At 45.4% G+C, this 13,640-nt stretch overlaps 1 protein-coding gene across 2 annotated transcripts in view; it reads left to right on the forward strand.

Moving 5' to 3' along the window:
* Positions 1–1,345: 1,345 nt before the first annotated feature.
* SCG5 (secretogranin V) overlaps positions 1,346–13,640 on the forward strand; it is a 53,310-nt gene continuing 41,015 nt past the window's right edge. Inside the window, exons 1-2 of one of the 2 annotated variants that reach the window (XM_024732515.1) lie at positions 1,346–1,441; positions 2,922–3,154. In XM_024732515.1, coding sequence (XP_024588283.1) covers positions 2,929–3,154 — 226 coding nt within the window. In that variant the 5' untranslated portion in view covers positions 1,346–1,441; positions 2,922–2,928. The remainder of the gene's footprint in view (positions 1,442–2,921; positions 3,155–13,640) is intronic. The other variant, XM_024732514.1, reaches the window with a different exon arrangement.

Genomic DNA, 13,640 nt, shown 5'->3' on the forward strand with positions numbered 1-13,640 from the left:
ATTGTAATAACGGCTTCTCCATTTTTCCAAGCACAAAATGAATATAACAGTGAAACAACATTAATTTAAAATTCAGAATTGAATAAAACCTCAGTATGTGTGAATAATAAATATTAAACCCCAGCATGGTCTTTTGAGCCTAGAACCAATAGACAATATTTGTCCAGCTGATTTAGCATGCACTGAAACAAAAAGCTGGAAACGGAAGAGCATCCATGGAAGAAAAGGTGCCAGGAAGGAGGTTGGCTTCAAACCAAAAGGCCATGGATGAATTTTGCAGGCCCCCTCTTCATTGCATAAAGTTGCTGTAGATGATAATGGATCTGGGGAATGGAGCTAGGGTATGTACAGAGTTCTGGATTCTAACCTCCTCAAGGTACTTATTCCTGGACCTCCAGGTACTTTACTCATCCCCAGTCTTTTTTTTTTTTTTTTTTAAAGATTTTTTCTTTAATGTGGACCATTTTTAAAGTCTTTTGTTGAATTTGTTACAATATTGCTTCTGTTTTATGTTTTGGTTTTTTGGCCACAGAGACATATGGGATCTTAGCTCCCCAACCAGGGATTGAACCCCGCACCCTCTGCATTGGAAGGGGGAGTCTTAACCGCTGGACCGCCAGGGAAGTCCCTCAATCCCCAGGCTTGACGAAAGAAATTTAAGTACTTATATTCATTGTATGGTTTTCCATTTCAATTCTTGTGTTTGAACAAAATTCAAATGTTCAAAGTTGCCCTATAAATCTTTTACAGAAGGTATTCTGGATCTACCTGGATACATTTCCGCAATGTGCAGGGAGTATGGTTTCTCTTCCAGCAAAAGGAATCTTACTTGATAGTTGTTGGTGTGGAAATTTAGAAGTAGCTCTCAGAACTAATATTCCTAGCGGTTTTCACGTGGTTTTGGTTTATCACTTTAACGGAAATTTCTATCAGCTTGTATTAAATATCCCCATAGGTTTCCTGCTCAATGAAAAGGCTTCTGAAAGCCCTCATGATTTACCTAATCATTGCCATCATTAAAAGCTCTTAAGGCCTCTTCAACTTTTGTCTCTTCTATTGCCCCAGTGCTGCTTTTCTCTTCAAGCTAAAACACTTCTAAAAAGCTGGAAGGTGTGCTATTGAGAACGAAAGACAGAAATGGCGAGGCGATCTGGCACATTGTTTGGATAATTGCTTGAGAAAAGGTTAATTACTTACACAGGGGTCGATAGAGGAAGAGGGTCTCTGTGAGATGTGTATGTGGAATGCGTGGACGGAAGGCCCCAGCATCTGAGTTTGAGTTCTGGGGAGTCCTGGCCAGGCGACCTCCACCTGCTGGAGGAGGGACGGGGCGGGGCTAAGACGAGGAGGGAGGTGACGCACCAGAGACCCAGATCTCCCCGCTTCGCGCCCGACCCCCACCGAGGCCCAGACCGCAGCAGGCTCCTCCGGCTGCCGCTCGGTGAGTGCTGCGCTGAGGCCGGCTCGACCTCCTGACGCCCACCCAGACCAACAGGCTCTTCACGATCGGGAGTGGGGGAGGGCGTCGGGCTGAAATCCTTGAGCTGGAGGCTGGGGGTAGACAAAGGATGGGTGTGGGAACCGGAGGTTCGGCTCTAAATAAGAGGGAAAGAGTACCGAGGAAGGAGATCAAATCAGAACGCTGTTGGCTGGGGGTGTAAATGAAACAAAGACATCCTGCATTCAGAGCGGAGGAGGGAAAGATGGAGATGGCCGGAGAGGCTGGTGTCTGCCTCTGGCCTTTTTCGTCAGATTTTGCAGGCTTTGCTGTCTCAGCTCTTTGTAGTACAGGGTTTTACATCTGAGTGGCTTTTTAAAAAGCCTTTCCTTTACAGAAGTAGATATTGGGGATTATAAATATTTCGGTTTCAGGGAAGAAATGCATGCCGCCACCACCTTCTCCCCCCACCCCCCACCTCCGCGCGCTCCCATAGAAGGGTGGTCAAAAGAGGGTTTGCATAGCCACTGCCTGCAGTCTCCACCCTAACGTTCAGCAGCTGCAGAGGGAATTTGCGTGAATATTTGTTCTCTTGTTCTGCAGGCTTCTGGTTGCGTGGAAGCCAACATTCAGGACAGGTGACTCCCCAGACTAGGTTTCTTCAGTCTCCTTCACCTGTTCTGTTTTCTCTCTCATCACCCTTCGATTCCCCAAATTCGATCCTCCGGAACAGTAAGGCAATATTGCCGACATAATAATAGCAATCTGGGTGGCTGTGTGTCTGGCATTGTTTTCAGTCCTCTTACATGTGCCCTCACACTTAACCTCAGAGTAACCCTATAAGACGGATGCTTTTCTCATCCCTTTTTGCAGAGAAGGAAGTTGCATTTGCCCAAGTTCGCCCTGCCAGCATGTGGTGCAGCAAGAATCCTTCCCAGATTAGAGGGCAGGCCTGAGCTGTGTGTATTGATGTTCCCTTGTACCACGCCTAAGCTTTCTATGCTTCTTTACCATTTGTGTCTTCCAACTCCTTCCCCTGAGCCTTTTCTTCACCAGGACTAGAAGAGTCAAGATGTCACTCTCCCTCTCCCTTTCTCAAAATTGAGGCAAATTTTTTTGTTGTTTGTTTTTGTTGGTTTAAGGGAGGGAGAGAGTGGTGGGGTAGGCGTAATGCAGAGCTTCCAGGGAGCTGTAAGGACAATAAAAAATGAGTGAGAAGTGCCATTATAGTCTAGTCTTCCCAAGAATGTGGGGACAGAGGGAATTGTCTATCTCAGACAGACTATTCTGTTTCTTTAATACCTTCTCACAGCTGATGTCCTGGCTAGGGTGGACACATAAGGCCTAAGCAAATCCTTAAGAATTTTTCATTGCAGTCCCTTCCTGGGAGGTCCTTGAATCACTCCCTGGAGTGATTACATGATTGTATCATCACAATTGCCAGTTGTGGCCAATCGATACATGTTTGGTCTTTTTTCTGCAGGTTAAAAATGGTTGCCAGGATGGTTTCTACCATGCTGTCTGGCCTCGTGTTTTGGCTGACATTTGGATGGACTGCAACAGCTGCTTATAGCCCGAGAACCCCTGACCGGGTCTCAGAAACAGATATCCAGAGGCTGCTCCATGGTGTGATGGAGCAGCTGGGCATTGCCAGGCCACGGGTAGAGTATCCAGCTCACCAGGCCATGAACCTTGTGGGCCCACAGAGCATCGAAGGTATTTACTGTGTTCTGCCAGTTTGCAGTTTCCATTAGCAGTAAAATAATTAATGCATATTGAAGAAACTCTACTTCCTCCTTCTGTTTTCCCTTTCTTCTTATGCTACACAGTATATAGATACATACATACACATGAGAATGTAAGTCCTGTGAGGGCAGGGACCTTATCTAATTCACAGCTGTAGCCCTAGCATCTAGCACAAAATCTGGTACATTAATATTTAGTAAGTGAATGAAGGAGCATCTAGCATTATCACTAAAAAAAGATTAGAACCCAGACCCCATGTCTTCTCCCAAACTGATCTTTGGGAAATTGTGTCCCCAGCTGGCTGCCTCTGAGCCACTGCCAGCCAGTATTTGTAAAAGATCTTCAAAATATAGGACCTAAAAGATCTGATTTGATTCTTAGGGATGATGTCAGATAAACCCAAGGGAACCAAAAGAGGTACTGATGTTAAGAGTTTATGTCAATAACTTTAAAAAAAGTTTTTTTAATATAACAGATGTTAAGTTAACTGTTTTAGGGTGATAAGACCATTTGCCACCTGAATTCCTCTAAGTTTCTGGCAATATGATTGTAATACTTTTATTAGAAAGTGATACTTTTTTTGTTTAGTGATTTACTTATAGAGAGAATTGGAATCGCTCTTATGAGGTGGTGATGAGCAGCTCTTAAGAGCAGGTGCCTTATTTCCATGCCTTGCTTTGTATCCCTCTGATTCTGAATGCTCTCTTTCTCCACCGAGTTGGAGCCCTAAAGCAGTAGCATGGTTCATTTAGTCTGAACACAAAAGAGCACTTCAAGTGTTTGCCCACAGGAGTGGGGCCTAAGGAAAAACATGAATTCTTTCTCTGAGTTTTGTCAAAACACACACCCAGAAAATACTATTTCCTGTGCATTGATTTTGTATAATTTTGTCTGAGTCTATAATTTTCTAAAACAGCTATCTGCTTTGGGGGTCCTGGGAATGCCATGGATATTGTTGATATATGATTCTCATTTCTGTCTTGTTACCCATAGTTTTAAACCATTGAGTAAAACTAACTCTGTGGAGTCGTTGTCTATTTAGGCTGACATTTGATTTCAGGAATGGATTAACACAGATGATTTGAATCAGAAGCATGCAAATCTAGCACAGGGCTTGAGGCAGAACAAATCAGACAGAGCTTCACACCACCCCTTCTGGGGTGAATCTAAACCCTTTCCAGCATCTGCTGCCAACTCTGGCTTCAAATACACATACCCATTTCAGACCAGCTCTTTCAAGACAGTAAATATCTGCCCTTTTGACCAGTAAAAGTGCTTGATTAGTCACCCAGCTGTTGTCATGGAGACGGCTTTCTAGGTTTCCATTAATACTGGAGGCCTGATCATCTGTGTGGAAAAGAAACAGCAACTCCCTGGGCATCAACAGCCTACGTGTATCCACAGCCTCCTTTCCTTTACTCAGTAGCCAGCTATTCAGCACCGGCTCTGTGCCGGCCACCGTGCAGGAGACTGAGGCAGCTCTGCCCTAAACGTTTCTCAGTCTTGCGGGGTGGGAGCCGGGAGAAGTTATTACGGTGTATCATGGCCAGTGCTTTGATAGATGGACAGGCAAGCTGCTGCCATGGAAGTAAAGAACACAGTAATTTATTCTGCTTGGGAGTTGATGGGGGTGTCTGTAAGGAAATGCTGTTTTGAAGAAGCAACATTTGACCTGGGTTTTGAAGTTTGAATAGGAATTCATCAGGGAATGTCAAGTGAAAAGGCATTGGAGGTGTGAAAGAGCATGGATTAGAACAATTCAGAATTAAAAACTGCTTTCATTATTACCTTGGGGTAATGTGACGTCATAGCCATGCTGGGTCTCCTCAGTGTCTGTGGAAGGGATGAATATCGGCTTGTGTTTTGGTTTTCTATTACCACACATTTAGCAGCTTAACACAATACCCATTGATCAGCTCACAGTTTCCTTTGGTCAGGAGTCAGGCATGGGTTAGCTGGGCCCCCTGCTCAGTCTCATCAGGCTGAAATCACAGTGTTGACAGGAGATGCAGTCTTGGCTGGAGCTTGGGGTCCTCTTCCAAACTCATCTAGGTTGTTGGCAGAATTCAGTTTGTTGCTGTTGTGGGATCAAAGTCCCCTTTCTCTTGCTGGCTGTCAGCAGGGTCCCTTTCAGCTCTCAGAGGCCACTCTCAGGTTGGTTGTAAGCCACTGACCCTCTCACAACATGGCAGCTTACTTCCTTAAATCTGGAGGGAGAATATCCCTTTAGTCTGCTAATCATAATACAATATAATTATAGGAGTGACTATCTCATTACTTTTGTCAGTTTTCAAGGGAGTGATAGCCCACAGGTCCTACCCACACTCAAAGACAGAGGATTATGCAGGGCGTGGACACCGGTAGGTGGGAATCTTGGGGGTCACCTTAGAATTCTGCCAGCTGGGTGCAAGCTAACAGGGAAACAAAATACGCCTGGGATTTTTCCCTGTCCTGGACTTTGGCATTTAATTTATTGGGTGGTCTAATATTTTCTCATGTGAGTGTAGGATTGTTTCAACTCATCCATTTATTTGCATTGTCTCTGCTGACATTCATTCATGCTAATTCCCAGGTGTCTGACAGATACATGGGGTATCTTCCATATCCCTTCAACATTTATTTTAGTATTTTGTTATGAAGGACCAAGTTAGAAAGTTTTTCTTTCTAATTTTTATAGAAAGAATACGATATATATATATATATATATATATACACACACACACACACACACACACAATTTTAATGCACATTTAACATAAACTGTTCCCAAAGATATCTGGATTTAACCGGCAGCTCCATCATTTATCAGTAACGTGACCTTGAGTGAATTACTTCTTGAAGCTTCCATTTAGCTTGGGGGTAGGATTTAAATTTCTTCACCTGCAAGCAGGTAATATTCCAGTTCAGAGAAACAAAAGTAAAGTTTTAGCATACTCCAGCTATTCTACCATGAAATCATTTCTAAATGAATCATCATTGTCATTTTAGGTGACTATTACTGGACTCTTCAATTCTTTGCATGCAGCGCTGTTCATTGTCTAATAAGTGGCACATGGAAGACAATTTCCTCTTATTGTGTCTACTCTGATTAATTAGTTGTATAATCCTTAGATTAATCTCACTATTGAAGATGTATATAAGCTCTCAAACATAGCATTATAAACTCTCCTTTTAAAATAGGATATAGTCATCAGTGTAACTTACTATTAGGTCACTGGGGTCATATATCCCGCTAAAAAAATATTTCCTCCTTTGATCCCATATCCCTTCGAGTTACTCTACCATTTTTCTTCCACAGCAGCCTTTCCACACATGCTAATGTACTTCCTGACCTCCTGTCCTCTCCTAGTCCATTGTAGTCCACTGTTCTCACCACTCATTTGTCAAGTCAACAAGCATTTTTTGAACGCTAGGCACTGTTTTAGGTACTGAAGAAATGAACATGAACCTGAAAGATTGGCAGGACAAGGGAGATAGAGTCATTACATAAAGAAATAAGTAAAATATGTAATAAGTCAAATGGTCATAAGTGCTATAAAAATATAAAGCAGAAGAGGGGGATGGAGGAAACAAAATAGGGGCAGGGGACTCCTCACTGGGAAGACAGGCAAAAATAAGAGTTGAGAGAGTCAGCTGTGTGATCCATGACCTTCTAGATGGAGAGGGCTGCAAATGCGAAAGCCATAAGGTTAGAGCAAGGAGGCTAGTATGGCTGTAGCCCAGGACTCAGGAGCGCAGGAAGAGATGAGACTGGGGTAAGGGCAGGAAGGGGAGGTGGGAGGTGGTGTGTGGGGACAGATCGTGTCATAGGGTCTTACAGTCCTACAGCGACTTTGGCTTTTCCTTTGAGCGTGTATCTGAAGCCGCTGGAGACTTTGGACAGTGATGTGATCTGCCTTCCTTTGAAAAGGACCACTCCAACTGCTGTCTTGAAAATACTCTGTAGGGAGGGAGGACTGCAATGGGGGAGATGAGTTAGGAGACTAAGGTAATAATCCAGGTGAGGGGTGTACTATCATGGCAGCTAGAGAAGTGGCGAGGTATGGTCAGAGGATGGATATATTTGAAGTTGGAGCCAATAGGATTTGCCGGTGGGTTAGAGGTAGGAACTGAAAAACAGAGAGGAGCCAGGGGTGACGCCAGGATATTGGCATGATATCCTGGAAAGGAACTTTCTTTGTTTTTTTTGTTTCTTATTTTTGGCTGCGTGGGGTCTTCATTGCTGTGCGCGGGCTTTCTCTAGTTGCGGCGAGCGGGGGCTACTCTTCATTGCGGTGCGCGGGCTTCTCATTGCGATGGCTTCTCTTGTTGTGGAGCCCGGGCTCTAGGCACGTGGGCTTCATTAGTTGTGGCACACGGGCTCAGCAGTTGTGGCTTGCGGGCTCTGGAGAGCAGGCTCAGTAGTTGTGGTGCACGGGCTTAGTTGCTTCGCGGCATGTGGGATCTTCCTGGACCAGGGATTGAACCCGTGTCCCCTTCATTGGCAGGCGGATTCTTAACCACTGCCGCCACCAGGGAAGCCCTGCACAGGTTAATGTTGAGATGCCTTTTAGGCTGTGCTTGTGAAGGCCAACAACTTCCTTGCCCGTTTCACCTGCACTCTGCCTTCGTCCCTCCCAACCTCCCTGCAGCCCCACACCCACACCAGTGTCTTCCCTCCTCCAGGCTCTCACCTGTTCCTTCCACTCTGCGTATACCTGTCCTCCTCTGCAGGGCTCAGCTTCAAAGTCATCCACTCAGAGAGGCCTATCCGGCTTCTCTGAGTGGCCCCCATTCTCTGCCACAGAGCCCTTTTGTTTTTTTAAAACTTTATAGCATTTAAAAAATTTATAATGAATGTTTGTTTCCTTGCTTATTTATTGTCTGTCTCCCCACTGGAATGGCAGTTCCATGAGGCAATAGCTATTTTATTTACTGCTTTATACCCAGACACATAGTAGGCACTTGGTAAATATTTGAAGAATGAATCTATATTTGAATAAATATTTTAAAAATAAGTATATCTGGCAGCAATAAGTACATAAATTCTATTTGACTTCTGGATCTTTTGAGACTCTATTCCTTTCAGTTCAAGGAAAATATTCCATTTCTGTTCTGTGTTTCAAAAAATCTACCTAGAGGTTTCTGCCAGGAACTCAGTGATAATGTGCTTGGCAAAAGGTCTATTTACTTTGACTATGACTGATCACCAGGGTGCAAGGTTTGAACCTTCTGTACAGGGGCCTATTGAGAAATGGGAAAGGCTTTTTGCAGTTATGGAATGAAACCAGCAGGGGGCCAACTAGACTTGAGGCAATAGATAGAGGATTCCTGAAACCTGGTACACAGCCTCCTGGTTGTTAAGTCACTCGTTGTTAAGCCAGCCTTCTGGTTGACCTGCTCTAAGTGGTCCCTGGGGAGGAAGCATTTGCCCAAAACATCCTAAGAGGTTGGAGGTTATTTTTCACTTCTCCGTAGGTACCTTAAACATGACTTGGTAAGGAGCATCTTTCAAATGTGTAAATTCTATTTTTTTCTTTTTTTGAAACTTCATAAATAAATGTATTCCTTTAATTACAATTGTAAAGATTTTTGATGATGTTATAAACATTGTGAGGATTAATCATACTTTGCCCCCAAATTAACTGATTTTACATAACCTTGCATATAGTGTAGAGAAAATAATCATGGAGTTAAAAAATTTGTATGAGAAACATCTTCTAGCATGAGAATTGCTAACCATTAAGTAATTAATGGAGAGTTGTGGTTTGTGCTCATCTTCTGTCTGGGGAAAAAGAGAGACTATAGGGCTTCCCTGATGGCGCAGTGGTTGAGAGCCCGCCTGCCGATGCAGGGGACACGGGTTCGTGCCCTGGTCCAGGAGGATCCCGCATGCTGCGGAGCGGCTGGGCCCGTGAGCCGTGGCCTCAGAGCCTGTGCTCCACAACGGGAGAGGCCACAACAGTGAGAGGCCTGCGTACCGCAAAAAAAAAAAAAAAAAAAAAAAAAAAAGAGAGAGAGACTATATTATTAAAGGATGGTCATCAAATGTGTAAATTCTTAACCCAAAGCAAAACAAAAATATAAAGTAAAGACAAACAGGCACCAACTTGTTTTATAGAGAAGAAAACACGCTTGGATGGTAAAGAAAAGCGGGGTTGAGTCTTTTTTTTTTTTAAATACATCTTTATTGGAGTATAATTGCTTTACAATGGTGTGTTAGTTTCTGCTTTATAACAAAGTGAATCAGCCATACATATACATATATCCCCATGTCTCCTCCCTCTTGCGTCTCCCTCCCACCCTCCCTACCCCAGCCCTCTAGGTGGTCACGGGTTGAATCTTAACCATACTATTTATTAGCTGTGTGTGATCTCAGCGACTGTTCTGGAACCTGGTTTTCTCATAGTGGGGCTTCAGCCCGCTCTCACAAGTGGGTTCCGTTAGTAACTGAATGTAGGCCTGCCTCCTCTCACTCTGTGGATGTCAGGAACACGCTTCCAGTCTTGAATGGCTTTCCCTGATATTATTTTGGGTGACTCCCCCAGCGAGCAGTGCAGTTCGGCTGTGTTTCAGTGCACCTTGTATGTCAGCAGTGCCCACCTCCCTCCAAGCTCAAAGTGGCTCATTGGTCCCTATGACATAGCTAAATGGCTACTGCTGTTATCCTCAGAAACAAACAAAGCCACCAGCTCTCCAAGGGATTGATTCAGAGAGCCATTAGCTATGGGATAGAGATGCGTGGGAATCAGAAGTGGCTCTGCCAGCTGACACTAATGTTAGCTTTTGATGAATCCAACCGGAAAACGTGCTTCAGTCCTCAGAATAGCAGCCTCAGGTAAAAGAGGGTCTCCTCAATACCACTGGTTCATTTTCCCCACCATTCTAGACCACACGATAACCCCAGATACCAAGCCACTTGATGGATCCTGATTAAATTTAAACCAGTATTGCCAAACCTAAAAATATCAAAATTCCTTTTTATAACACTAACTTTTGGGCTTCATCTTTCTTATTTTAAAATAAAGAGAACCAAGATTATTTTCTTAATAAATATCGGGGGAGAGTCTTTGTAAGATAAGGTCTATTTGAAGGGGCACATCCTAAGGAGTCTCTACTTGGCCAACCTTTGGCCTCGTAAAGGAGCCGTAGTGCCTCCACTTGGCCACAGGGTGGCAATGGTTGCTTCCCATTTGAAGGTTGGAGGGAAGAGTTGTTAACATTGAACAACCGACCTGGGCCTCTCAGTTTCAGGCTAGCCTCTCTCGGCATTTGGAGGAAGGGGTGGGGCTGACTCTTGACCCGGGTGTCCTGACTAAAATCTCTCTAGGTTATCCTCATCCTGGGAGAGCCAATGAGAGCAATGGGCTTGAAGGGTTGTCTTTCAGTGGACCAGGGCCTCCAGTTTGGCCCATGTCCTTTGGGGTTCCGTTGAGACCACCCTGAACTCAAATCCTTAAAATTTCCCTGGATGATTTCCAGTGTTTTGTCTTAGGCAATTGCATGGATAGTGATAAGAAATTGAAAAGGAATAGGGGGAGGTCTGTGTTTTTTTTTCTGGTGGCGGGGGGAGGATAAGGAGATGAAAATGATGACTTTGTTGTGTTTAAGGTGCCCTGGGACATCCAGGTGCAGGTGTGCAGAAGGCACTCAGATGTATCTGACACAGGAGAGCTGTCTGGGTAAAGGAAGGGGTTTGGGAGTCATCCCCATATTAGTGGCAGCTGATGCCATAGAAATGGATGAGATTACCTGGGTGGGTATCAAGTAAGAAGAGCAGGGGCTTCCCTGGTGGCGCAGTGGTTGGGAGTCCGCCTGCCGATGCAGGGGACACGGGTTCGTGCCCCGGTCCGGGAAGATCCCACATGCCGCGGAGCGGCTGGGCCCATGAGCCATGGCCGCTGAGCCTGCGCGTCCGGAGCCTGTGCTCCGCAACGGGAGAGGCCACAACAGTGAGAGACTCATGTACTGCAAAAAAAAAAAAAAAAAAAAAAAAAAAAGAGCAGACACCTGAGAAAAGGCCCGGACGACTGAGTCTGCAGGGCCAGACAGAAGGATCTGTGAAGGAAACCAAGATCGATTGGGCACTAAGGAGGACCAGTGATGTGCAGTGTAAACAAGGAGAGTGTGTCAGGGAGGGCAGCGGTCACCTTTGTCAAAGTCAGCAGGGAGGCCGTGTGAAGTAAGGACCATGGTGTGCGAAGTGTGCACTGTGTGTAGCAACACGGAAGTTCCCGGTTCCCGGGGGTCTTGGGCAGAACGGGTTCCGCAGAGTAGCGGGGCCAGAAACCACAGTGCAGGAAACAGGAGAGAAGACACGACATAAACATCTGTTCCAGGATGTCGGGTAGTGGGGAGAAGAATGAGTAACAGTTGTGGAAGGTTGGGGGGCTGGTGATGTAGAGATGAGGAAGGTTTCTGTGTAGGTGGTTGTTTTAGAGATTTGCACTTGTTGAAGTGCTAATTGGCAAGACCCAAGAGAGAGTTAAAGATGTGAGATGAAGAGCAGATGACTGAGGGGTGAACATTCCTGGGGAGGTGGGAGATGAAACCGGGAGCTCAGATGGAGGCCTGGATTTAGGTCTTTCCTCAGCTGGGAAAAAAGGGAAGAGGCAGAAGTAATGTCGGGATGCTGTGAAGTTCATGTTTGCCCCTCACACTTGCTTCCTTGATTCAGGCAAGGAGGGCAGGTATTCATTCTTTGCCACATTTTACAGATGTGGAAGCAGAAGGTCAGAGAAGTGACTTGTCCAGGGTTGCAGCTAGTATTTGAATGTGTTTCAGAGCCTGAGCTGGACCCTGGTGTACACTTCTTACGCTAGTTGATTAATGGTGTGGTTGAGGACAGGCTTGATCTTGGACCAAACTGGGGAAGTAGGTTTATCTTTAAGGATGATCCTTGTTCCTGGGCTCATTATTGATCTTTCTTTGAATTTGCTGCTCTATATAGACTGCCTGTGAATTGGCATTTATGATGAGGTTGCTGCTTGCCTTTTTCACCAGACTGTAAGATCTGCAGGAGCAGACACAATGTCTGCCCTGCTTTTTGTATCTGCAGAGCCTAGACAGGGCCAGGCACATAATAGATGCTCACAAAATATCTTTTGAAAGAACCTCTCACTGTATTTGCTCTTTGGAAACACCATTGACCTCTGAGATGCCAGCAGGTGAAACTAGAGTTAGATCAGTCAAGATCATCCAGCCTGTAACTATATGTTGAGCATTTTATTTTATTTTTATTTTTTTATTTCTTTGGCCACACCACGCGGCTTGTGGGATCTTAGTTCCCCAGCCAGAGATTGAACCCCTGCCCTCTGCAGTGGATGCACGGGATCGCCAGGAACTCCCTATTTCGAGCATTTTAACCCTAATAATTTAAAATTCACTGGCTCTTCTCCCACCTACTCACTTAGGACCTCAGCTCCTGCAAAGTGCCCTAAATCCACGTATGATTCTGAACACAGAGCATTGAGCTGTTACAACCTCAGGGAGCCTGTCGTAAAGTGTTGGGTGGTGAGGGCATGGGGAGCCCTGTCAGTGTACCCTGTCAGTGTGCCCCTAAACCCTGGAGAGTTTTAGGAAAACAGAGCTTTCCATTTTATTTCTCAGTTTCCAGCAACACCCAGCCCCCCACCTTGCTCTCCATAGATCACAGGAGAGGTTGCACAGGGAGAGAAACCTAACTAGGCATCAGGCACCGTAGGGGTTAACAATCCCTCCCCCACCCCGCCCACTAACCACAAAGGCAGGACTTATCCGTGCCTCAGGGTCTGTGGGCCAGACTCCTCCTTCCTTTGGTTTGAGCTTTTCCCCAGGAGGCATCTCAGTTCCTCCTGCAAATAGCTTCTGGCCGGTGTCCTCCCAGACACAGCTGCCCTATCTGAAGCCCAGAGCAGGTTCAAGCTGGGACCTGGTCACCTGAGACTTGCCATCTGGAGACAGGGCAAGGCAATAGCAGCGTTCTGAGTCACCACAGGACATGATTTCCACAGATAATGGACAAAGCAGATCACACACATATGGGAAATGGAATAGTGGTAACAAAATCTTATATAATACTTTATGGTTTGCAAAACTACTTTCCCAAACCCTGTCTCGTTTGATATAACCTTTCTAACAGTGAAAAAAAAGTGTCAAGTTGCCCACAATCACACAGCTTGAGCTTTTCGATCTAGTTGGCAAGCCAGCTGTGTTAGGTTTGACTGAATTTCTCCAACCAGCTGTCTTCCATCCCCGTAGACTTGGCTAATCCTGTGATATTTAGCTGAGAAGCTGTTATGATGCTGGGAGTCGTGGTAAACCACAGGCGGGTTGGGGCAGATGGTGTTTCAGGGACGTGGAGCTTCAGAAAGCAAATTTTCCGACAAACTGCCCTCTTGGAACAAATTGATGCAAATACCTTGGGCACCACGGTTCATAAAGCAAGCTGTGAAAGCCGGCTGGGAGGGTTTAGCAGACCACAGCTTGGCACCACGAT

This window comes from Neophocaena asiaeorientalis, unplaced genomic scaffold, assembly GCF_003031525.2.
Source record: "Neophocaena asiaeorientalis asiaeorientalis breed wild unplaced genomic scaffold, Neophocaena_asiaeorientalis_V1.1 scaffold119, whole genome shotgun sequence".
Taxonomy (NCBI): domain Eukaryota; kingdom Metazoa; phylum Chordata; class Mammalia; order Artiodactyla; family Phocoenidae; genus Neophocaena; species Neophocaena asiaeorientalis.